Source organism: Macrobrachium rosenbergii, chromosome 6, assembly GCF_040412425.1.
Source record: "Macrobrachium rosenbergii isolate ZJJX-2024 chromosome 6, ASM4041242v1, whole genome shotgun sequence".
NCBI lineage: Eukaryota > Metazoa > Arthropoda > Malacostraca > Decapoda > Palaemonidae > Macrobrachium > Macrobrachium rosenbergii.
The window spans coordinates 2,501,662-2,526,511 of record NC_089746.1 but is presented as its reverse complement, the minus strand read 5'-3'; the positions used below and the strand labels follow the sequence as shown (position 1 = coordinate 2,526,511).

The window sequence follows — 24,850 nt, the reverse complement described above, 5'->3', positions numbered from 1 at the left end:
TCTAAGGATTTCAAATAGTGACGTTTGAAAACCAAGGGTGACTTCCAACCGGTGTACCTGGTAAGATCCGTGAAATTCATGTAATGGAAGTAATTAATGGAGGTGGCCACAGCTCTGATATCATGAACTTTTGGGACTGAGTCAGGGTTAGCCTGCTTGATAAAGTAAAGGATCTGTTGTCTAATAGCAGACATAGAGAGATTACCCCTCCTTCCCTGATAAAGAGAGGCCCAGAAGAGATGTGAGAGGACCTGTCTAAATAAGCCCTCAAAGTATGAACTGGACACAGGGACAGGTCTAGAGGCAGAGGAAGAATTTTCCAAGGCGACCACCTATGCTGCGGATCTTCATTTTTGGCCAGGAAGGTAGGGTGAGGAATCAGCAAAACCTCCTGATGGAAGGAAGTCGACGTGGTTGGGTTCCCTAGAGAGTGCAGACAGCTCCGAAATTCTAGCACCCGAAGCCAGGCTAACTAAAAACAACGTTTTCCTCAACAAGGAAAGGTAGGGGCAGGATTGATTATCGATATCTGAGGTTAACTTCAACACGTCATTTAGAAACCAGGAAACCGTATGTGGACGAATTACTGGCCTCAGACGTGCATGCTTTAGGGATGGAAGAAAAGTAAGGGTCTGTGAGGTCAATTTTGAAACCATACAAGAACACTTTACGTGGAGCCGACTTGACTGTAGTAACAGTACTAGCGGCTAAACCCTTCTCAAACAGTGATCTAAAAAGGAGATTGCTAAATTAATGGTCATTACTGTAGCCTCAGATTCTCTTAAAAAGAGTGCTAGTTTCTTAATTGCTGAGTCGTACTGACGAAGAGTGGAGGCCCGCTTATCTGATTCTAAGAACATGGTATTGACAGGATCAACGTTAGCATCCCTTTGAGCCGCAAACTTCATAAAGTCCACAAAGCCAGGGCATTTTGGATTTTTGAGGAAGCTGACACAGTCTGAGTTTGTACTACTTGTGTTAGTTTCGGACTGGGGATTCGGATGTGGCGAAGTTTCAGTTCTAGTAGAAGAGGAAACCAGCTGCTCTTTGGCCAGTAGGGAGCCACTAGAGCTACTTGACCCTTGAACGTCCTCAGTTTGTGGAGGACTTTCAACAACAAGTTCACTGGAGGGAACAGATAGATCACCTTCCACCTGTTCCAATCCAATGACATTGCGTCCGTGAAAAGAGCTTGAGGGTCCAGGTTGGGAGCTACGTAATGAGGAGCTTGTTGTTGAGCTTGGTTGCAAACAAATCTACCTCCAGACCCGAACTAGTTGGCAGATCCAATTGAACGAACCCCTGTCTAGGGACCACTCCGACTCGAGGGGAGTTGTCCTGGAGAGAGAATCTGCTACGACGTTCCGGACCCCTGCAAGATGGGTGGCAGATAGGTGCCACTTGTTCTTGCAGGCCAAGGAGAAAAGTGCAATCATTACCTGGTTGATCCTGCTCGATTTTGAACCTCCTGTTTATGCAGTGGACTACCGTGGCGCTGTCCAGAACCAGCCTTATGTGAATCTTCTTGGGGGAAGAAGCTTCTTCAAGGTAAGGAAGACCGCCATGGCCTCCAGAACATTTATATGGAACTGGCGGAACATGAGGACCAAGTCCCTGTACTTCTTGGTGTTGAGAATATCCTCCCCACCCGCTAAGGAGGCGTCTGTGTGGATAACCAACGCCGGAGGAGGAAAATTGAAGGGGGACTGACTTGGACAGGCTCTTGACAGACGACCAAGGACGGAGTCGCTTCTTCAAGATGTGGGGAATCAGAGACACCTTGTCCCTGAGACTGACATTTGCCCGACTCCGCCACACTCTGTTGATATCCTTCAGTTTCACTTTCAGCAACAGGTCTGTCACTGAAGCGAACTGAAGGGAGCCCAAGACTCGTTCTTGGGTCCGCCGAGAGGCCTTTTGGATTTGAGAAACTGTCTGGTTGCTCTGGCTATCTCCTTCCTCTTGGGAGGAGGAAGAGAGAGCTTGTGAGAATTCAGATCCCACTGGATTCCTAGCCATTGAAAACAACTGCTGGGAACCAGGCGGGACTTCTCCTGTTTACACGAAAGCCCAAGGATTCTAGAAAGTCGACCACCACGGATGTAACTCTCCGGCATTCCTCGGCGCTGGATGCCCAGATGATCCAGTCGTCGAGATATGCGCGCCAGCGTAATCCCTTGAGACCGGAGTTGTTGTACGACCGTGTCTGTCAACTTGGTAAAAATCCTTGGGGCTATGTTGAGGCCGAAAGGCATCACCTTGAAGGAATATGCCTGCCTTCCGAGCCTGAACCCCAGAAAGGGGAGAACCTTCTCGCAACCGGGACGTGATAATAGGCGCCGGAAAGATCTAGAGAGGTGGTTACGGCTCCACGGGGCAGTAGGGTCCGAACTTGGGAGACAGTAAGCATCCGAAACTTGTCGCAACGAATGTAGGAATTCAGACGGGACAAGTCCAGAATTACTCTCCGTTTGTTGGAACCTTTCTTTGGAACACTGAAGAGCCTGCCTTGGAACTTCAGAGACCTCACTTTCCTTATAGCCTGTTTCTGTAGGAGATCCTCCACAAAGTCCTCGAGATCCTTGGTCGTAGCCTGATAAAACTTGACTGGTGGAGGGGGATTGTCGATCCAACTCCAGCCTAGGCCCTTGGAAACTATACTCTGAGCCCAGGGACAGAAGGTCCACCGAGCTCGAAAATGATACAGCCTCCCGCCCACAGGATGTATGTCATCGTTCCTGTGATTGCTTTCCCCCTCTGGAGCCTCTACCTCCCTGTTCCTGGGAGAGGAGCTGGGGTCCCCTTCCCGAGCGAAGCCACGGGGCTTATTGCCTCTGGTTGATTGTCTGGGGCGAAATTTCCCCTGACTTTCATATGCAGGATTGAAAGCTGGGGAGGAGACATAGGAAGGGGCAGCCAAAGACTGATGTGCCGGGTTTACCAGGACATACTGAGGTGGAGGATGGGAGGAAGAGGTCGAAGGTTGACTTTGTAAAGGAACCTGGACCAAGGACTGAGCTGGAAGACGTTTGAAGTGTTTAAATTTCTTACTGGACTTGGTGGGAGGGCTGGCAAGATCAGACTGTTTCCTTTTATAGGGCAGGCCCCAACGGGAACGGAGGCTTTGATTGACCCTAGCCGCCTCAGATAAGACTGCATCAACTTCTTCTTGTGGGAAAAGATTAGCACCCCAGATCGAACTCTTAAGAAGCTTATTAGGTTCATGCCGAACTGTGGCTGCTGAAAAGATGTGCTTCGGCAGGCCAGTCGGGCAGTCATAAAGTCAAACAGATCTTGTTGAAAACTCGCCAAGAGAGATTTCGTCAAGACCTGGAACAATGGATCTTCTCTGTAAACCAAAGAGTTGCTTCCGCTAAAACCAAAGAGTTCAAAGACCTGGCGAGCCTTTCCTTAGTATCAGCCTCTGTTTTCAAGAGCGACTCGGGATCTTAGGGAGCTGCTCACTGAACAGATCAGAGGCGCAGTCTGGGTCAAGCCGAGTCACCAGAACGTATTAGGGGCTCCCTTCCAAAGTCAGTGCCTCCGGGAAGACGAGCGATGTAGGGTCCGTCTCACGGAGATGAGGAAGGGGTTTACCTTCAAGCAAGCCTGGCTAGTCAGGAGGCCACTTTCGAGCGCAAGGGAGAAGGAGAACATCACTGAGAGTGAACATAGTGAACACTCCCTTAGCTGGTGTGAGCTTAGTGTTCTCCGCTTGCCACTCCGTAAGGGTCCTCATCAAAGACGACTGGGCTTGGTCCCTAGGATAGATGACCGTCTCCTTAGGGACTTTATCAGACCTGTTCCAAACCTCTCCCTTCAGCCTGGCAAAACCAGTGTAGGGAGATGTCAGGTCCGGAGGATAGAACTCTAACTCTTCCACTCTCCTCGTGCCTAAACCCTCTATGGTAAGAGTACCTTCGTGCTGGAGCATAAAGGGTGAGACGCCAAGGATTCCCTAGATCGAAGGGAGGGAGAGTGGAAGGGTCAGGAACAGAATGCCTAGAACGTTGTTGAGATTCCACCTTCTTGAAAGGGAGTGAAGAGAAGAAGCAAGACCAGACAGCTTACTGTCTACCCTCGCGTCGATCTTCTCAAACCTCGTGTCGATTCTTTCCAGGAACTGTTCAAAGAACTGAAGTGTATCCAAGGAAGGAGGAGGGGGGAACTACCTGACGTGATTGAGGCTCCGCCTGGGACCCGGAAGGGGAGGCTGTACTCGTCGACGGACGGGCTCGTTGCCCGTGCCGCCGCGGAGGGACCCCATACCGGTCTGCGGAGTAGGTAAGGTTTTCTTTTAAAGGACTTCACCTTCGGGCAATAGACCCAGACGTGCCGAAAGGTATGAAGATTTAGAGAAGCCTTTAAAAGAAGCAACAGAGGAAGAAGGAGAGGTAAACAGTGAAGAACCTGCCTCACTTACCCCCTTACCTGCCTGATGCTCTGGGATAATGCTCGAGACTCAAGGTCGGGATCGAGTTCCGCCCGCCTCTTCCGAGCGCCGCCGCTCAAAGCCGAACCGTCTGGAGAGGGCTGGGTCAACTCCGAAATCCCGGCAATCAACGGAGCAGCAACCTCGCCGGTGACAGAAGCTGTGATCCAAGCGCCGGGAAAAGGACATTACAAATGTCCTTCGAGAGTATGTAGGGATTGCCAGCTCCTCGCTGCGCCCAAAGCCGCTAACCCAGACTTTGAGGGCCTGAATCAAGAATCACGAGACTTGCGGTCAGCCTGCCGGAAGAAAAACATTATTGTCGTCTTACCGGCGGAGGGAATCGATAAAATTATAAACATTATAGTTGGCTAAGAAGGAAAGATGCATGATTACCTACCGAATCATCGATAGCCTGCTCGTAAAGAGCGTAGCAAACATCACATCCGTCAGGTGCCAAACAATAAGATCCCCTACGTGGACCGCACATCCGGTGAGACCGACAAACCGTGGGTCGCTGGCCTGATGGAGGGCCGCGGAGCACCCTTCTTCTTGGCAGCGTACCACCTGTAAGAGTATGAGATTATGAGTACACTGTGTAAGGTGCCGGAGTAGTGTGCCGAGCAACACAGTATTAAACCAAGCCGTGAAACCAGCCGAATGATCCGGGAGGTAACCTGGTAAAAACTCATACAAGCAAAAAAATAATAATAATAAATAAAGCAAAACAAATTTACCGAACTAGCCGGAGTAACGTGCCTTAAAGTAAGTGACGGATACAAAGTGAAATGAAATGAAATGGGAAGGTTAAACTGTCCGGAGAAAGCGTATTCCCAGCAACTAAAAATAATATGAAACTAGCGATAACGGAAGACCGATAAACGCTAGAACCGCCGGAGCGGGGAAGCAAGGAATGCGCTCCGATAGAAGACAGTAGTTAGCTAAGGTCAGGGAACGCCAAGAGCTCAACACGAAGACAGTCAGGCGGAAAGCTCTAACTGGCAACGGTTGAGAAGGGACTGAACCGGAGTGTCGCTAAATTAAACGACACGCCGGAGAAGACGTATGAAGGGGAGGAATGGGAACCCCGGAGGAAGAACCGAAAAGGAACGACCAGAGAGTGGGAATGCACAATCCGGGCGTTCCGTGTCCTCCCGCCCACACGCTGACTGAGTCGTTACCCAGCAAACGCGAGAGAAGCAGGAGAGGAACAGGGAAAACCTCCTCCAAGGGGGGGGGGAAACAGGGAGATAAACATGGCCAAAGATGGTGGACAGGAGAGGGGGAAGCTCTCCCGGCCACTAACAGTCCCCGGAGGGAGAGAACAAAGGTAAAGTCACGGACCGCACTGCAAAGAGAGGCCAACCATGCAGAGGAAGGGGGCACAGGCTATAGGCTAGGAAAAGGATGGGTCGACATAACCAAAAACTAGAACTAACCTTAAGTAAATACCAAACTAGGTAGGCTACATGAAGCCCCTAACTATCCCAGCTTAACCAAGAGGCTCATTAGCCTCACGCGAAAAGCTGAAACAGGGAGAGGGAAGCAACATGAGGTCCCCCGCTATTCCAGCTTAACGAGAGGCTTATTAGCCTACGCAGAAAGCCGAAACAGGGGAAGGGAACATAAAGGAGAAGACCCTGGTAAAACTTAAGGAAAGCGCCGCATGGAAAAAACGAACACAAAACCCTAGAAGGGCATGTGAACGGAAAGAAGGAACGACCATCCCCTCCCCCCCTTTTTTATGGAAAAAAAGGGGGCAAAAGCCTAACGCCCCAAAAAGGAAACCAAAGCTAACACCAACCCATAAAGAAAAATATCAATACAAAACAAGAGGAGGACCATACCCAACACGATGTGGACGTGAAGGGAAATGGCAAAAAACAAAAGAAACATCCATGATAATCATCAAATATCAAATGCATCCGAACACTGGGTTAAAGGGTTTAGCTTTCTCTGGTATCTAGCAACGGAATTACCTAGAAATAAGTGCTGAATGGACTTTTCATCGGCTGACACGGGACCCGATCCAGAAAAGCTGTGACAGACCCTACTATCACCAAAAAAGTATTTATAGGCTTTGCCATTACCCACCCACCAAGCTGATTGTCATGTCCAGAGGCCATTTGGAGCACTGTGTACCTTGTCCTAAATATAAACAAACGTGGCAGCCTGGAAGTGACATGGCTTGTATATACTGTATTGACTTTGTTATTCGGTAGTGTACTGAACATACAATTTAGAGAGAGAGAGAGAGAGAGAGAGAGAGAGAGAGAGAGAGAGAGAGAGAGTGTTTGCATTGATTTTTTTACAAAGTGTATTTACATAGTATATTTTGTTACAGATATGGGAAAGTAAACTAGCTAATTGCCTTTTGCATCAAGTTTTCAGTTTAAAGTGTAATGGTTGTTGTTTGTAAGCATAGTTAGTGTTTTTATGGTATTGTGATATTGACAAGGTAGGGGGTCGTAACTGTATGGAATTGCCATTTTGTATCTGTAGTTGTATTTGACCTTATCTGACAGGGTCTTTATTTTGTAATTGCAGATAATCAAAGGAGTACTTTATAAAAAGCCTCCCAATTGAGAACCTTATTTTACTAATGCTGCTCACTTTAAGTATTTTTTATTATTTCTTGATGAATCTTGCCTACAGATAAAGTTAGCTTACATTTTTGTGCCGTAAGTGCAATTGACATTCAAAATAAAAAAAAGAAAAATGCTTGGCTGACCTGGTTTGACTGTATGTAATCACCTGTTTCTCACCAGGTGGTTTTGGAATGTTTACCTTCTTGTCAGAATTCTCATTACTGTGCCCCTGTGCATACGGTTTGAATTGACAGTAATACTGTAAACAGGTTTTGACGTAGGAAAAATTTATTTTTGGTAGTCGCTGTTGAGTCCTCAAGGAGTTACCTTCCATGGGTTGGTCAGAGCACCGTGGTGACCAAACGATCATCAGAGAATTCTCTTTTAGTCGGTCTTGTGGCCAGTTATTGTGTCGTAATGATAAACACTACAACGTGATGGTGCATGTAACAGACTCAAAGATAAGAGGGCTTTTCCCCTTATCTTACAGCGAAGCTATACCCAGGTTCTTCCTTCGCCAAACCTGCAAGAAGAAATGATAAGTGCGCATGCGCAGTCCACCATACTGTATTGTCGACAACGGACTGGCACAGAGACCAAGAAGCCATTACTTTCTGCTAGTCAGTGCAGGATGATCCCCTGCCCAAATCCTATGCCTTTTTGTCAGGGAAGTGGGAGGCTTTTGAGAACTCTACAGTGATTACCAAAAAATAGGTTTTTCCTATGTCAAAACTGGTTTTTTGATAGCATAGTCACTTGCTTCTTCCTCAAGGACCTTTAAAAAGAAATTGACAGTTGACGAAAAGGCTTAAGTTCTCAAATTTTAATCCCAACAGCCCAAAGAAAAAAACATTTCTGGTCCCAGGTCGAGCCACAAGTTAGCCCCATTCTTTATTCCAAATAACCCTTAGGTTTGGTAACAAAGAACAAGAAACTGAGCACGAACTTATGTTTTAGGATATGGTTCTACAGTGACTTACTTAAGCATGCTGGTTTTGGTTGCAGTTTCGTCACACCTTCCCCCAGCAATAGTTACCACACCCACCTATGAGGAAGATCCCTGGTTTTCTGCTGTAGTGCCTATTGGGTCAGGACCAACCATACCACCTACTGATACACAGTGTAGTCGAATTTATTCAGGCTCGTTGCAATACAGTAAACCCGCCCGTATTTGTGGGGGATGCGTACCACACACCCCCGCAAATAGCTAAAATCCTCAAATACTTAAAATCCGTCAAAAAATACTTAAGAACTGCCTATTTTGATAGTTTAAACACAAAAGAACCCTCTAAAAATGCTTACTTATACCTGAGTATTTTAATAGTTTTCTCACAAAAAGTGCATTTAGTCATGAAAATATGAAAATACAGTAATTAGTGAATATTTGTCAGTTAAAAATACCGGAATGGGTGAATTTTCTGCGAATAATGGGTAGATATGTTCCACAGAGAAATCTTCGAATACATGAGTCCGTGAATAGTGAGACGGCAAATACGGGGTTTACTGTAATGCTTTAAGAATACTGTCTGATATTTGGTCATTGCTTTATTTAATCCAAACTACTGGTTAGGCTAATAACAGGATATTCACTAAAAGGTTTATATCACCTTTAAGGATACAGGCTACTTAAGACTCCACTAATATATAGCCTCACAAATAGGCTACCTAGCCTTAAAAACTAGGTTACATTTAATTTAGCCTAGGTTACTGTTTATATCTAATCGTAGGCTATTTGGTCTAAACTACTGCTTAGGCCAATAATAGGATATTTCTTACAATGTTCTCACTTAACCTAGTATAGGGTATTGCCTAATCCAGATTATATAGATCACCCTTTAATGTATAGGCTATATAAAACATAAACTCACTAATATGTAGCCGTATAGCTAGGATACTATTTTGTCTAGCCCAGGATATTGTTTTATCTAACCCCAGGCTACCTTGTCTAAGATATTACTTAGGCCAATAATAAGATATTTCTTATAACGTTCTCACTTAACCTAGTATAGGTTATTGCCGATACAAAACAGAAATTCACTAGTAACCTTATAGCTAGGCCATTTTGTGTAGCCCAGATTTTTATCATCTAATCCCAGGCTACTCAAGGTACTACTCAGGCCATGATAGGATCTTTCTTAAAGTGTTCTTACTTACTCTAAACTAGGCTACTGCCTAATTCAGGGTACTTAATTCACACTTAAAGATATGGGTTACATAAAACAAATTTATCTTAATATGTAGCCTTAATGCGAAGCTACAATTTCATCTAGGCAGGATTGTTTCATCTAGTCCTAGGCTACCTGGTCTAAGCTACTGCTGTTTCGTAAGGGTTATCACGTAATCTAATGTAAGGTATGGCCTAATCCGGATTATTTAGATCACACTTAGGTGTATAGGCTATATAAAAAAGGAAAATTGTACTAGTATATAGCCTTATAGTTAGGCTACCATTGTGTTTTGTCCAGATTATTTTTATTATCCAATCCTAGGGTCCTTGGTCTTAAGTTACTGCTTAGGCCCTTAATAGGATATTTCTTAAATTGGGTTACCCTAATTTAGGTTACTACTTAATCTAGGTTATTTAGTTCATGCTTAAGGATATGTGATCCTAGGTTATAGGCTACAGACAACATCCACTATTAATCTAATCTGAGGTATTCTCATTTAATCTAATCTAGGCTACTGCCTACAGTATTGTAGACATTTCTAGCATCAGGCCTTATGTATCCCTTTTGTGTATAATCTAAAAAAATATTCTATATTAATGATAAATTGTGGAACATTTCTTTTAGTTAAAACATCTAATTGAAATGGCAAATTTAAAAATAATTTGCACTTTTCTCAACTAACAGTCAGTTGATTATGACTAAGCACCGGCCATGTGTTAGCAAGAAAAGCTGTCTTCGGCTTTCACACACAATTTAACTACCAATTCCAAAAGTTCAAAACTAAAACTTTAGCTGGAACTTAAAACTAGGCACTTAACTTTCTTCCTTAGGTGGTTATGAAATTTGGAGCACTTACAAATGAAACTGATCCAAAGTGACCAAAGAAGGTAATGGCTTCTAGCTCTCCATGCCATTCCATTGTCAACAATATGGTGGACTGCGCATGCTCATTTATCACTTCCTCTACTTACAGGTTTGGCGAAGGAAGAACCCCTCTTATCTTTGAGTCCATTACATACTCCATCATTTGTTAGTGTTTATCATTATGACACAATACCTGGCCATGAGACCCACTAAAAGAAAATTATTTGATTTTAGTTTGGTCACTATGGAACTCTGACAGACCCATGAAAGGTAACTCCTTGAGGTGGAAACAAGTGACTAAGCTATCAGAAATTTTTATTATATCTTGGCTGATTTTTTCCTGTATGGTACAGTAATGTGCTTGTTTATTGTTTTGCATTACAGTATATCTTCAGCGTCAAGTGTAGATAGAAGTGTTAGATTCAGTAGGAATGAGTTTTGTGTTAACTATGTGTATTTGGTTGGGCATGATGTTCACAGTGTGTGTTACCTGTAGTGGTAGTGAGTGTGATATTTCTTCCCATTGTGAAGAATGTAAGGAATGGTGTAATGGGAAAATTAATAATTTTGTAAAGTATCGAAGATAAAGCTGCCAGTAGATTACTTAGACAGCTAGTAAGGTCCAGCCATAAGTCTACCTATTCCTCCTCCTTCCAATGTTGTTCCTCCTCCCTTGCCTGACAAGTCTGATACATCTCTCACTCCTCTGTCTTCTAATACTCCCAGTGTGGCTCACGAGAAAAAGATAGGTAAACTTGAGGAAGATATGAGTTTACTTCTATCATCTGACACTTGACTGGTTTTACAATGGGTAAGGGTTGCAGACCCACCCATGGTGATTTCCCGTTTTTATACCCCCCGAGAGAGAGAGAGAGAGAGAGAGAGAGAGAGAGAGAGAGAGAGAGAGAGAGAGAGAGAGAGAGAGAGAGAGAGAGAGAGATCCTTTGTCTGTCTGTAACACTTGGCACAAATACATGCCTAAACCGGTTCTAGGACAGTTGCTAGCCAGACTATTGCCAAGCTGACAATAGCCATCCGGACAATTGCCAGTGCCATTGTCATGCGGACAATAGACAGTCGGACAACTTCCAGGTGGACAGTTTCCATGCTTAATTCATTTGTTTCATATAAAAGATTATTCTTAATAAGCATTCTTTTACAAATTACTTGTTTGGATATCTGTAGTTTAAATAAGTGGTCCAAAGCAAAATTCTGTTTAGAAATCTTAGTTGAGTCAGAATAAGTGTTATTATACAAAATTGCTCATTTAGTTAATATTCTGTTAAGTGTTTTTAAGCAAAATGCTTGTTTGTGAGCCTAGGCAATACTTTAGTCCTTCATGGGTTCCATCTATTGTGTTTCACACTTCCAGACTCTGGTAGTGAACATTTTTAGTTACTTTCTACAGCCCTTAGCTATGGCTTCTACTATTAAAAGTGAGCGTGGCAAAGATATTGTAGTTGATGGTCTGCAGTACATGTACCATCAAAATGGATACAATAGTGACAAATCTGTAATTTACTGGGAGTGTGCAAAGAAGAAAAAAAAATAGTGTAAAGCACAATTACACACAAAATCAAAAGCTGAAAACTATGAGTTGATAAAAACTATCAACGAACATAATCATGAAGCATCTAAAAGTACAGTTGATGCCAAGCGTGCTGTTGTAAAGCTAAAAGATGATGTTGCCTGGAATAATTCATCTACAAGATCTTTAGTTGGAAGCTGTTTGTCGCAGTCAGACAGTCGCAGTTGGAGCTGAAGTACAAGACGTCCAGCATCCAAGTAGAAATATTTGTTGATGGAGGCAGCAAACTTTCAGTGCTCCTGCAATCCCTATGGAAAGGGCAGGGTTCTGCATTCCAACAAATTTTCAACTCCTTTCATCTGGGGAAAAGTTTCTGCATTATGATTCAGGAGCTGAAGACCATAATCGCATTCTGACGTTTGCTACTGAAGTAGGGTTTGAGCATTTAAGAAGGTACAGCATTGGGCTGTTGGTGAAACCTTTAAGGTGTCACCAGCAATTTTTTATCAGCTTTTCACTATCCATGTCCAAGTAGATAAGTGTCATTTTCCTCGTATATTTGCTCTTCTTCCTAACAAAACAGAGGAAACAAAATGTTTTATAAAAAAATCCAAGACTTCCTGCAACAAAATCCAACAACTATATTGAGTGACTTTGAAAAAGGATCATTTAACGCAATTAAATGTACTTTTCTTGACACTGATGTGAGTGGATGCTTCTTCCACTTCTGCCAAGCGAATTACAGGAAAATTGTTGATTTGGGGTTTAAGGTTAGGTACCACAGTGATAATGAATTTTGTCTTAAGATGCGTTGTTTCTCTGCACTTGCTTTTTTACCAATTGGTGATGTGCCTACAGGTTTTGAGGAACTTTCAGAGGATGACGATATCCCTGATGAATTTCTCTCATATTTTGAGGTAAATTACATTAGAGTCATGAGAGGAAGAGGTGGAAATCACAGAAGAGCTACTCCATTATTTCCAGTTTCCATTTGGAATATGAACCTAAGAACTCAAAGGTCTATGCCTCAAACAAACAACAGTCTCGAAGGTTTTCACAGTGTGCTATCAAATAATGTTGAGCACCCTCACCCTAACATTTGGAAACTCATTGGTCATCTCATGAAGGAGGAAGTTTTATCCTAAACAGAAGTGTTTCACATGGAAAGAGGAGATGAGAGATCTACTACCACTAAGTATGAGAACATAAACAATCGTTAGAGCAGATAGCCAGCCGCTATAATCCTGATGATAAAATTACCTATCTACGTTCCATTGCTTATAACTTACATATTTCTGAAGTTGTATAATAGGATTAAAATCATGGTTTATACCACTATATTTTTTTGGAATTAAATGTGATATTTTTGCTTTACTTTGTGTATTATATTTTCGAACCAATAACTAAATTATGTAACTAAATTATAATTAAAATATAAGTAAACTGTAATTGTGAAAGAAACAGCCAAAAAAAAAAATTCCACTTACCGTAACTATAATGTAACTATTTCCTTCATTTTATCTATTGTATTTTTGAACCAATGGCAATTGTCCGGGTGACAAATGTCAGCCTGGCAATTGCCCATACTGGCAGTTTTCCTCATGGAAGTTGTCTGGATGGAAATTGTCCGCCTGGGAATTATTCGCACACGGCCTAAACCATGTGAGAAATATTGCTTTGTCCATCTTTGCATTTCCTTGGGCACCGTAGTCACAGGGAGGCTAGTTAAAATTTTAAAACACTGGGTCTCGCATATTTTTCAACAGCACACACTTGAAAATTGTGTGTTCCTGCCATGTTGCCTTTTGCTGTGACCTCTGCCCCACCAGTCAGTGTTGTAGGTGAAAGGAACATGTAGAATAGGCCTGTTTTGTTGGCATTGTAAATTTGTTCAGGAGTGAGATTAAACTCTTCCACTATTTTAGCACACTTCTTGAATCCATCAACTTGAGGGGTCATTAACTGACTTCATTTCACCATAGATATCCAATTCTGAATGGCATGATGCACTTTGAAACAAGTAAACCATCCTTCAGAAGCATTCACTACATCTTTTATCATCAGTTTTTCAGCTAATTCACAGCCTTTCTCTAGTATTAGATGGCCACTAATAATAGCCTTCTCCAACCTTTCACTGTAAACCATTCTCATAGAACTTTATCCAAATCCTCAGTTCTTGCTCTTAAGTAGTGTGTGACAAGATTCCACTGCATGGTAGCTTTCTAATTTTTTAACAGTCACAAATTTTTTGCTTTTATGTCACAAATGGTTGTTGAACCCACATTAAATTGTCCCGTTAACTTATTCTTGCTTTTGCCTTTTTTGAGCTGCTCAGTAATTTCAAGCTTCTGCCTGATAGTCAATACAACACTGGCATGAAGAAGAAGTGACCAAGAAAAATATTTTGCAATAGTAACAGGGAACTTCAGGTGACGACTGAAGTCATCAGAAGAATGAGAGGGAAAACAAGAGCAAGAGCTCATGTAAGCATAAGGTCGGCAAATCTACTTACACACAGGAAGGGTAGTAGAATTGTCTGATTGGCAGTCAGGGCCACAGTAGGCCTGTTTATCTATTTAAAAAGGAGCAAAGAACTGTCCATGGAATGGCAAAAAGGATTTGCATTCAGCATTTTTTTTAGAAGTAAACATTCTCTCTCTCTCTCTCTCTCTCTCTCTCTCTCTCTCTCTCTCTCTCTCTCTCTCTCTCTCTATCTATATATCTCTCTCTCTATATCTATATATATATATATATATATATATATATTTCTTGATTTGGTAGCAAAGGAATGCGAACCAGTTGCATGAGAGTTGTGGTTGTTTAAACACAGGATTACAAAGGAGTCTACTGTATATTGAAAGCTGTCTCTCATACCATGTGGGGCACTGATTTTAAGACTGTACAAGGTGCAAATCATGTCAAAGCAGACTTACAAGTTTGGCATGTATGCGCTTTCATCCCTTATAGATCTAATTTTTATTATTTCTGCCTCTACTAGTTTGTAAACACTGAGTTTTAGTTGTAACCCTGAACGCCATGACTAGGCTTCTTGCATGGCAGAATACTTTCCTTCTCAGGGGTAAGTTGCCTCCCTTGTTTATTATCTGTATAACTGATACCCCATGAATAGTCTTGTCAATCAGAATGACCTGCATCTACATACTTGTGGTAGGTAAAGTTTTTGTTAAATTTACCATCACGGGTGTATAAGTCAGAACTAATAACATTTTGAAAAGTTCTAGATGTTGGCTGTCTGATTCCCAAATGTTTGGGTCAAGATCTAAAATATTTTATTTATGTACAAGCATTATGAAAATATTGGAATAACAAACCACTTTATTTATATTTTTTTCAGACTTCATTGCTGTTTGATGTTGCATTGGGTGGAGAAGTTAGTGGTGGAGTTACTTCAGTGTTTCCAATCACAGTTCCAAAGTCTGTACAGCCATTTTCACTCACAGAACCCGGGGCTGTTCCAACCTCAGCTCAGCCAATATCTGTGCCTTGTCAGCTATATGCACCTACTTGGGTTGTATTTCAGGTATGTACTAGTTTTCATGAAGTTAGCCAGCCCCATAATTTTGTTTGTTCTTTCTTCATAGGGAGACTAATCTGCTGAATTGTAGGTATAGTACATTTTCATCTTTCTAATAATAGAAGATATTGTGATTTGAAACTATAAATGAGAAATAAAAAGTATTTAAAATCATTCTCAAGTTAATAAAGTGTTACATCAATGTATTATACAGTATCTTTTTGTTATCAAACTAAAAAATCCATAATGTTTTCATTATTGGAAAACAACAATTTTGCAAATGACCAACCCCATAGCCCAGTCTTTTTACCTCAAACCCTGACCTACATGAAAAAATAAGCACTATGCTTTAGCTTTAGTAACAAATGCAAGTCAGTAAACTCATTTTTCCTTAAAATGTATTCATATAGTACTATAGTACAGTATACAGTCTTGTTGTGAGGAAAAGGCCATGAGTTAAGACAGCTTGACAACAGGACTTTTAATATACCTTAAACTATCATCTTGAAAAATGTTAGTATCATTTCAGAGTCATCTTACAACATTACCCTTAAAAATATATGGCTTACAGCTACTTGTGAAAACTAATCAAATTATCCCTGAGAGAGAGAGAGAGAGAGAGAGAGAGAGAGAGAGAGAGAGAGAGAGAGAGAGAGAGAGAGAGAGAGAGAGAGAGAGAGATGGGGGTTGTCCTTATGTTAAATGCGAAAAGAGTGAAATTATTCATGAATTATTATGGAGAGAGAGAGAGAGAGAGAGAGAGAGGGAGGTTGTTGTTACATTGAATATCAAAAGGAAAATTATTCATGATTTATGACAAAGAAAGAGAGAATGACTTTGGAAAGAGAGAGAGAGAGAGAGATAGTCGTGCATTAAATATCAAAAGACATAAAAAGATGGAAATTATTCATGTTTTATGAGAGAGAGAGAGAGAGAGAGAGAGAGAGAGAGAGAGAGAAGATCAAGAGAGATATCAAAGAGATGGAAATTATTCATGTTTTATCAAGAGATATCAAAAGATGGAAATTATTCATGTTTTATGAGAGAGAGAGAGAGAGAGAGAGAGAGAGAGAGAGAGAGAGAGAGAGAGAGAGAGAGAGAGAGAGAGACCCCATTTGCCCAGGTTCTTTGTCAGTATGTCAAGATGATTGCCAGTTAGGCCTACATCCCTCCCCCTAAGTGGGAGAATTCATAACAGTAAAAGATTGGGAAAAGCAAAGAATTGTGCTAAAATCTTGGCCAGTTTACTATATTTTCCTTAATGAATTGATATTTTGCTGTGTTTACATTTATATTAATATTTTGCTGTTTTTACATTATTTAATATTTGAAAATTAGTAAATAATTTTTTTGTCATACCCTGTATACCTTAAACTAAAACATTTGTAACTGCCTATTTTAATAGTTCACTGGGTATTTTAACAGTTCAAACACCAGTAATGTACATTATTATTAAAATGCAAAAAGTTGTAATTATAGCATGGCAAATATGAAAAAATGAATGACAAAGTAATGTCACATTTATCTATAAAGCTATATTCTAAACAAATAAACATATACCGTACATATCACATATGCATAAAAAATCTCTCTCTCTCTCTCTTATATCAGAGAGAGAGAGAGAGAGTGGGGGGGTGAACTGAGTTTTTAAGAGGTGCGAAAGAAACGAGCAAGATAAAGTTACTGCTGATTTATTGAGGACACAGGTGGTTTATATAGCGGCAGACTGACGTCACGCTGAGGTGTACAATGAGAGCCAGGGTGACCTGAGGTCAATAACATTTGACAATAAATACAGTGAACAAATACAGTACATGCTGAGTTACAAAAATGGACACTAATGAAGTTGAATACATTCTGATTCCTGAGCATAAGAAACATATAACATACAAGTTGGTAACAGGTAAATATTTACATAAAACAGTTTAAATGAGTGGGTATGGCTGATCCTGCATGACCCGTTATCCTAGGTGGTTATGTGGTCTGGGACGCTGAACCGGCTGATCCAGCTGGAGAGGGGGGCCTCGGCGCACGCATTGGCGGTGGCTTCCTGCATGGGCGTCGCTTCGGGCCACCTGGTTGAGCGGTCGACAATCGTCAGGAGATATCTGGCCCCACCTGATGGGGGAAGAGGGTCGACGACGTCAATGTGTATGTGGCCGAACCGCTGCCCCGGCTGTGGAAACTTGCCTACCCCGGACTCGGTGTGACGACCTATCTTGCTGGTTTGGCACCGAAGACACTGTCTCGCCCAGGTCCTCGCGTCCTTCTGCATTCCGTGCCAGACGAACTTCTCCGTCAGTAGTTTGGCCGTCGTCCTGCCGGACAGCCCGTGGATGACGTCGAATACCTGGTGGTGGCGGGAGCGGGCACCAGGGGGCGAGGCTGGCCGGTGCTGATGTTGCAGAGGAGCTTTGGACCCCCCAGGGGCAAGGGCCACCTCCCTCCACTTCAGGGACGTGATGGCGGTGTGGTAGGGTGGAGTCTCTGGGTCGGCGGCCTGCTCCCGGGCGAGGTCTCCGTAGTTGATCCTGAGCTGCACCGCGTTGAGCTCGACTCTGGAGAGGGCGTCTGCTACAGGGTTCTTCCTGCCAGGGAGGTACTTGACTGAGCAGGTGAACTCTGCGATGGCCGCGAGGTGTCGCTGCTGCCTGGAAGACCATGCGTCCCCCTGCTTGGTGAAGGTGTGGACCAGCGGCTGGTGGTCCGTGTAGATTGTGAAGGGTGTACCCTCCAGGAGGAACTTGAAGTGCCGGACCGCCCAGTACACTGCGCAGAGTTCCCTGTCGAAGGTGCTGTAGCGGGCCTCCGCGGGTTGAACTTTTGCTGAAGAAGGCGATGGGCTGGGGGGGATGCCGTCGACGATCTGCTCCAGGACGGCTCCGCAGGCGGGGGCGACACTTCTGGCGTCCGTTGTCAGTTGGAGGGGAGCGGTGGGGTCCTTGTGGGCCAAGGCAGTTGCCTCGGCGAGGGCGGCCTTCATCAGGGAGAAGACCTGCTGCTGGCTGGGTCCCCACACTAAGGATTTTGGTTGGCCCTTCAGGATCTCCGTCAGGGGGGCCATGGTGTGCGCAATCCCGGGGATGAACCTCCTGTAGTAATTTACCATCCCAAGGAACTCCTGGGCGGCCTTGACGGAGGTGGGGACAGGGAACCTGGTGACGGCTGCGACCTTTGATGTGAGTGGGCAGACGCCATCCGGGGATATCTCGTGGCCCAGGAAGTCAGCTTTCTCGACACCGAAGGTGCACTTGTCAAACCTGACGACTAGGCCGTTCTCCTGCAGGCGCTGCAGGACGGCCTGGATGTGCCTCTGATGCTCTTTATGGGACCTGGAAAATATAAGGATATCATCTTCATAGCAGATGCAGAACTTCAGGTCCCGCAGGATGCTGTCCATGAGCCGCTGGAAGGTCGCCCCCGCATTCCACAGGCCGAAGGTGGAGAAGACGTAGGACCCGAAGGGCGTGATGATGGCGGTTTTCGGGATATCCTCTGGAGCAACTGGTACCTGAAAGTGAGATTTTAAGAGATCCAACTTGGAAAATATTTTGGCCTCGTGGAAGGAGGCCGTGAGGTCCTGCATGTTTGGCAGGAGGTAATGGTCAGGTTCAGTTGCGAGGTTTAGCCGCTTGTAGTTGCCTCGGGGTCTCCAGGAGCCATCGAGTTTGTGCACCATGTGGAGGAGAGAGGCCCACGGGCTGGAGGCCTTCTTGCATATTCCAGTCCACTCCATTTCGGCGAAGGCGTCCTTGGCCTCCTGAAGGCGCCGAGGGGGAAGCCTCCGGAACCTTGCGTGTGTAGGGGGGCCCTTCGTCTTTATGTGACGGTAGATACCATGTTTTGGTGGGACCCCAGGTACCTGACGGAGCTCGGGTTTGAATATGTCAGGGAACTCCTTCAGCAGGTGGGCGTACTGGTTGGGGGCGATGGAGCAGATAGTAGGCGCGCTGGGTCCCGTTGCCAACGGGAGGGACTGGCAGGAGTCGGTGTCGAGGAGATGCTTGCGACCGATGTCGACTGCCAGCCCGAAGTGGGCGAGGAAATCCGCACCCATGGGTGGGGTCCTTATGTCCGCGACGACAAAATTCCAAGAATACCTCCGGCCAAGGATGGAGATCGACAGGAGCCTGGTGCCGTAGGAGAGGATGGGGGACCCGTTGGCAGCCGTCAGGAAGGCAGCCGGGTCCGGTGAGTGCTTGCGGTCCTCCCTGGACAGCGGAAATATTGATCTATGGAACTGATGGGTGTGCGGGCACTGATGCCCGCCGCTGCCATCCAGCGGTCGGGTCAGCTGCTGCGCTGAGCACGATTTAATCAAGACCTCGAGTGGCATGGTGTAGGGCTCGAGGATCTGAGTCCGGACCTCCAGGAGGAGCTGGCGGAGAAGAATCTCCCTCAACAGGCTGATCTCGGACTGCCTGCTGTTGCTGTCGGTGTCGGGGAGGGTGAGGAGGTCCTGGATCATCCCCCATGACTCCATGACGCTCTGTTCCTGCCACGGGTTGATGATGAGGTTGAGGACGCGGGCGGCCCTCTCAGCAGTTGGCAGGGAGCAAGTCTGGATGAGGGATGTTTTCAGGTGGTGGTAGGTGAGGGGGCATGTGGAGGACACCCACGGGACGAGTTTCCTGCAGACCTCCTCTGGCAGGGCGTTAATTACTGCGTCAGCCTGTAGAACCTCGTCCGTGAGCTCCACCAGCCTGAACTGACCCTCGACCCTGTACAGCCACGATGATGGGTTTCCCTGAGTGAAGGGTGGCAGCTTTATGGCGAGCGCGGCTTTTGTTTGTCCTGCCGGGCAGGGCAGTGTGCGGGGCACGGGCAGTGGTGTGGAGGAGCACGTGAACGTTGGTGCGGGGGAGGGCGTGGGTGATATGGGCGGGAGGTAAACGTCTGAATCCGCGAGGTTCACAGTTAACTGAACGTGGGAGGGGATGTCCGCGTCCATGCTCGCTCTAGCCCTCTTAATTGGAGTGGGATACTCTCGTCAATACGTGCTTGGGAGCTCACCGTGTGAGTCCATGAATGACGCTGGTGATTTGCCGACGAGAGTCAGCACACCCGAATGCTGGTTACAGCGCCATCATGAGTCTGCTAGGGGTGTGGGTAGTTCCTGGCGCCAAGACTGAGTTGCCCTGTGAGTCCACTAATGGCTCCGGGATCCACTCTGGGGTCACCACTTTAAGAGGTGCAAAAGAAACGAGCAGGATAAAGTTACTGCTGATTTATTGAGGACACAGGCGGTTTATATAGTGGCAGACTAACATCACACCGCGGAGTACAATGAAAGCCATGGTGACCTGAGGTCAGTAACATTTGACAATAAATACAATGAACAAATACATGCTGAGTTACAAGAATGGACAATAATGAAGTTGAATACATTCTGATTCCTGAGCATAAGAAACATATAACATACAAGTTGGTAACAGGTAAATATTTACATAAAACAGTTTAAATGATTGGGTATGGCTGATCCTGCGTGACCTGTTACCCTAGGAGCGGCCGAGATAATGGGTCGCCATCACAGAAAACCTGCTCAGCGGGGACTTTACAAGTTATGTTTACATCTGTAAAACAGTTACAAATGTCAGGATGGTTTTTTATACAGTACTTATTATGATGATAATTGATCAGTATTGAGGGATTTTACTTTAACATTGTATTGATATTTTGCAGTGTTTACATTAATATTATTTGAAAATTAGTAAATAACTTTATCATAAAAATGTATTTAGTCATGAAAATAAAATGAAAATACAGTAATTAGTGAATATTGCTCTACGGAAGAATCTACGAATTAGTTAATTTTCTGTGATATTTTTGGAAATACGTTCCACAGAAAAACCCGCGAATAACTGAAGCTGTGAATGCTTAACTGCTATCTAGCAGGGATGACTGTATACCTCAAACCTGTTGTACTATACATAACCTAGTGTATGCAACTGCTTTCCATATTGTTATCATTAGAATTAATAAAGACTTCAAGAACCAATCACATTAGTTTCAAATACAGTCCAATTTTTTTTTTTTTTAAGAGTACCCTTGATAGTACTGTAAGGGGTTAAATGCCTGGGTTTCAATGATTAATACAACAATCAAAGTGGTAGTGGGTTATGCCCAACATCACAATGCACAGATGATCAGTGAATGTTAAATATATTTAAGGAAGACCAGAAACCTATGAATAAACAAAGGACAGTATAGTACAGTATACAAAAGACAGAAAATTACATAGCACACCCTGTATCACATATAGAGAACTGTACTGTAAAAATGTTCATTATGGTACATCTTACAATATACTTGTAAAGTACTTATTTAAACAGGAATTATATGTTCTTTGCATTATATATGATGGCATTTCTACCAGTGTGCAATAACAAACTAAAGTACAGTCGACCCCCATTATATGTGGGGGATAGGGACCACAACCACCCTCGATAAGCTGTTAATCCACATTAGGTTGGAACCCCCTCTAAAAACGCTTATAACTACCTACTTGAATAGTTCGAACACCAAAGACCTCTAAAAATGCTTCTAACTACCTACTTTAATAGTTCAAACACCAGATACAGTCATACCCCGAACTAATGCGAGGTTAGGTTCCAGAACCCGTCGCGCAAAAGAATTTTTGCTTAAGTTTGGCATGGTCTGTAAAAATCCTAATAAATGCTTATTTCTAGAGTTTAAACATAAATATGACTCTGATCATACTCCCAAAGTATTAAATGAAATTAAAATTACTGTAATTTCATTTAAAAGTTAGCATAACCCATAAACGCTGAGCCTCTATTTACAAAAGTGTCTGCCAATGCATGAGTTCTGGAGTTAATGAATAAAGCAGAAAAAGTTTTTTTCAAAAAATCACAGCATGCTTAGTTTTTAAGATTAAGAGTTCATTTTTGGCTCCTTTTTTTGACATTGCCTGAAGTTTAGTATGCAACCATCAGAAATGAAAAGAAATATCATTATCATATATAAATATTGAAATATATGACAACGCAAAAAAAAATTTCATATATAATTGTATACAAATTGTGCTGTGAGCAAAACGGTTAAAGCTAACGAGTTTTTTTCTTTGTATTGTACACTAAATTGCGATGATTTTGGTATATAACAAATTGTAAAATGATCAAAGCAACACAGAGAAAATATTATCACAAAATGATGCATGAATTCGTAACGTGTGGACATACAAAAAGTTTTTTTCAAAAATTCACCATAAATCGAAATATTGTGCTAGAGACTTCCTGTTTGTTGCAAAATGAAGGTAATTGATTGAATATTACTAGACTGTAAGTGTTTTAGCTTACAATTGCAGTTTTCAACCATTTCGGTTGAGTTAAAATTGACCGAAGGTCGAATTTTTTCTATTTATCGTGATTTATATGAAAATATTTCAAAACTGATAAAAACTAAAACCATGAGTTATTTTTTTTATATTCTACATGAAATTGCGCACATTTTCATATATAAAACTTTATGTAACGACTAATATAAAACGGTGCAAACAGTACGACAAAGTGACGAAAGAATTTCTGAGATGTTCAGCCGAGTTACCGCGCGGACATAAGGAAAAAGTTTTCTTCAAAAATTCACCATAAATCGAAATATTGTGCTAGAGACTTCCAATTTGTTGCAAAATGAAGGTAAATGCTTGAATATTACTAGAATGTAAGTGTTTTAGCTTACAATTGCGTTTTTCGACCATTTCGGTCGAGTCAAAGTTGACTGAAGGTTGAAATTTTGGCACTTATCGTGATTTATATGAAAATATTTCAAAACTGATAGAAGCTACAACCATGAGCTATTTTTTGTTGTATTCTACATGAAATTGCACACATTTTCATATATAAAACACTATGTAACGACTAATATAAAATGGTGCAAACATTACGACAAAGTGACGGAAGAATTTCTGAGATGTTCGGCTGAGTTACCGCGTGCGGACGTGAAGAAAAAGTTTTTTTTCAAAAATTCACCATAAATCGAAATATTGTGCTAGAGATTTCCAATTTGTTGCAAAATGAAGGTAAATGATTGAATATTACTAGAATGTAAGAGTTTTAGCTTAAATTGCGTTTTTCGACCATTTCGGTCGAGTCAGAGTTGACCGAGGTTGAAATTTTGGCACTTATCGTGATTTATATGAAAATATTTTCAAACTGATAAAAGCTACAACCATGGGTTGTTTTTTGTTGTATTTTACATGAAATTGCACACATTTTCATTTATAAAACTTTATGTAACGGCTAATATAAAATGGTGCAAAAATGACGACAAAATGACGAAAGAATTTCTGAAATTTTTGGCCAAGTTACTGCGCAGACGTAAGGAAAAAGTTTTTTTCAAAAATTCACCATAAATCGAAATATTGTGCTAGAGACTTCCAATTTGTTGCAAAATGAAGGTAAATGATTGAATATTACTAGAATGTAAGAGTTTTAGCTTACAATTGCGTTTTTCGACCATTTCGGGTCGAGTCAAAGTTGACCTAAGGTTGAAATTTTTTGTAGTCGACGAAAATCTTACGTCCGCTCGTCACCCGACAGACAATTTTAGTCGACTTACGATATGTCCAGTCGGCGTTCAAGAGTTAATACATTACCCTTAAAAAAAGAAAGAAATGGTTTTCATAAAAATATAAGAGTGTGAAGATTACGTAAACTATTTCTCTTTCTCCCCCTTCTGACCGATCTATTTTTAGAAGTCTTCTGAACCTCGTTTTTAAGAAATACTTTATTCTAGTACGTCTCTTTCTCTTTGTTCTGAAATGATTTTTCATGAACAAACAGTGTTTTTTATTTGGACTAATACAACTCTTAGTTGTCTCTATGTTTTAGAACGTAATATTTGCCACACGCGCATTTACAGTTTGTAAAATTAGATCAATTTAAAATTTTCTACTGTACAGGTAAATATGTACAGAGAAATAGTAATAAGTTTTAAAAAATGTGTAAGTGCTAACTACGAGAGAGAGAGAGAGAGAGAGAGAGAGAGAGAGAGAGAGAGAGAGAGAGAGAGAGAGAGAGAGAGAGAGAGAGAGAGAGAGAGAGAGAGAGAGAGAGAGAGAGAGAGAGAGAGAGATTACACAGGAATCCTTTGACCCACTATCGGCAACACTCCCCCTTCCTGTCACATTAATTTGACATATTTGACAGCTTCTCTTCAATGAGTTCACAAAAGATCAGGGAATAATATTTGTTTGTTTAAAATATGTATCACACACGTAGTATAAATTTTGTTATTATTATTATTATTTTATTTTATCTTATCTCATTATTTTAAAATTAATGCTTATTATTAGATAAATCATTTATTTATCATACAAAACAAATAAACATATGTATACATATACCATAAAAGTTCTCTTATCTCAGCTTAATTTAGTCATAAAAGCTTGGAAACTTGTAAATTACATACAAATTAAACAAAAACACTTTTGCATGGTTTCTTAGGATTCGCAAATGTTTGTGTCTGTGAAAAACTTGTGTATGACAATTAGTTAGGTTCCAATGAAAAGTTCGTGTGTGGGTGAATTCGTGCCACTCAAATCACGCAAGTTTGGGGTATTACTGTATACCTTAAACTATCATCCTAAAACATTTTATTATCATTTCAAAGCCATCTTACAACATTACCCTTAAAAATATATGGCTTACAGCTACGTGTGAAAACTAATCATACAGTATTCAAGCCGTCCCATTTTCTTTTACAGGGAAACATTGG

At 42.4% G+C, this 24,850-nt stretch overlaps 1 protein-coding gene across 3 annotated transcripts in view; it reads left to right on the top strand.

Annotated features, from left to right (window-relative positions):
* The window catches only part of Bulli (regulator of MON1-CCZ1 complex protein bulli), a 441,067-nt gene that overhangs the window by 190,000 nt on the left and 226,217 nt on the right, over positions 1-24,850 (top strand). For all 3 annotated transcript variants that reach the window (XM_067104768.1, XM_067104769.1, XM_067104770.1), the window contains exon 7: positions 14,936-15,121. In XM_067104768.1, coding sequence (XP_066960869.1) covers positions 14,936-15,121 — 186 coding nt within the window. The remainder of the gene's footprint in view (positions 1-14,935; positions 15,122-24,850) is intronic.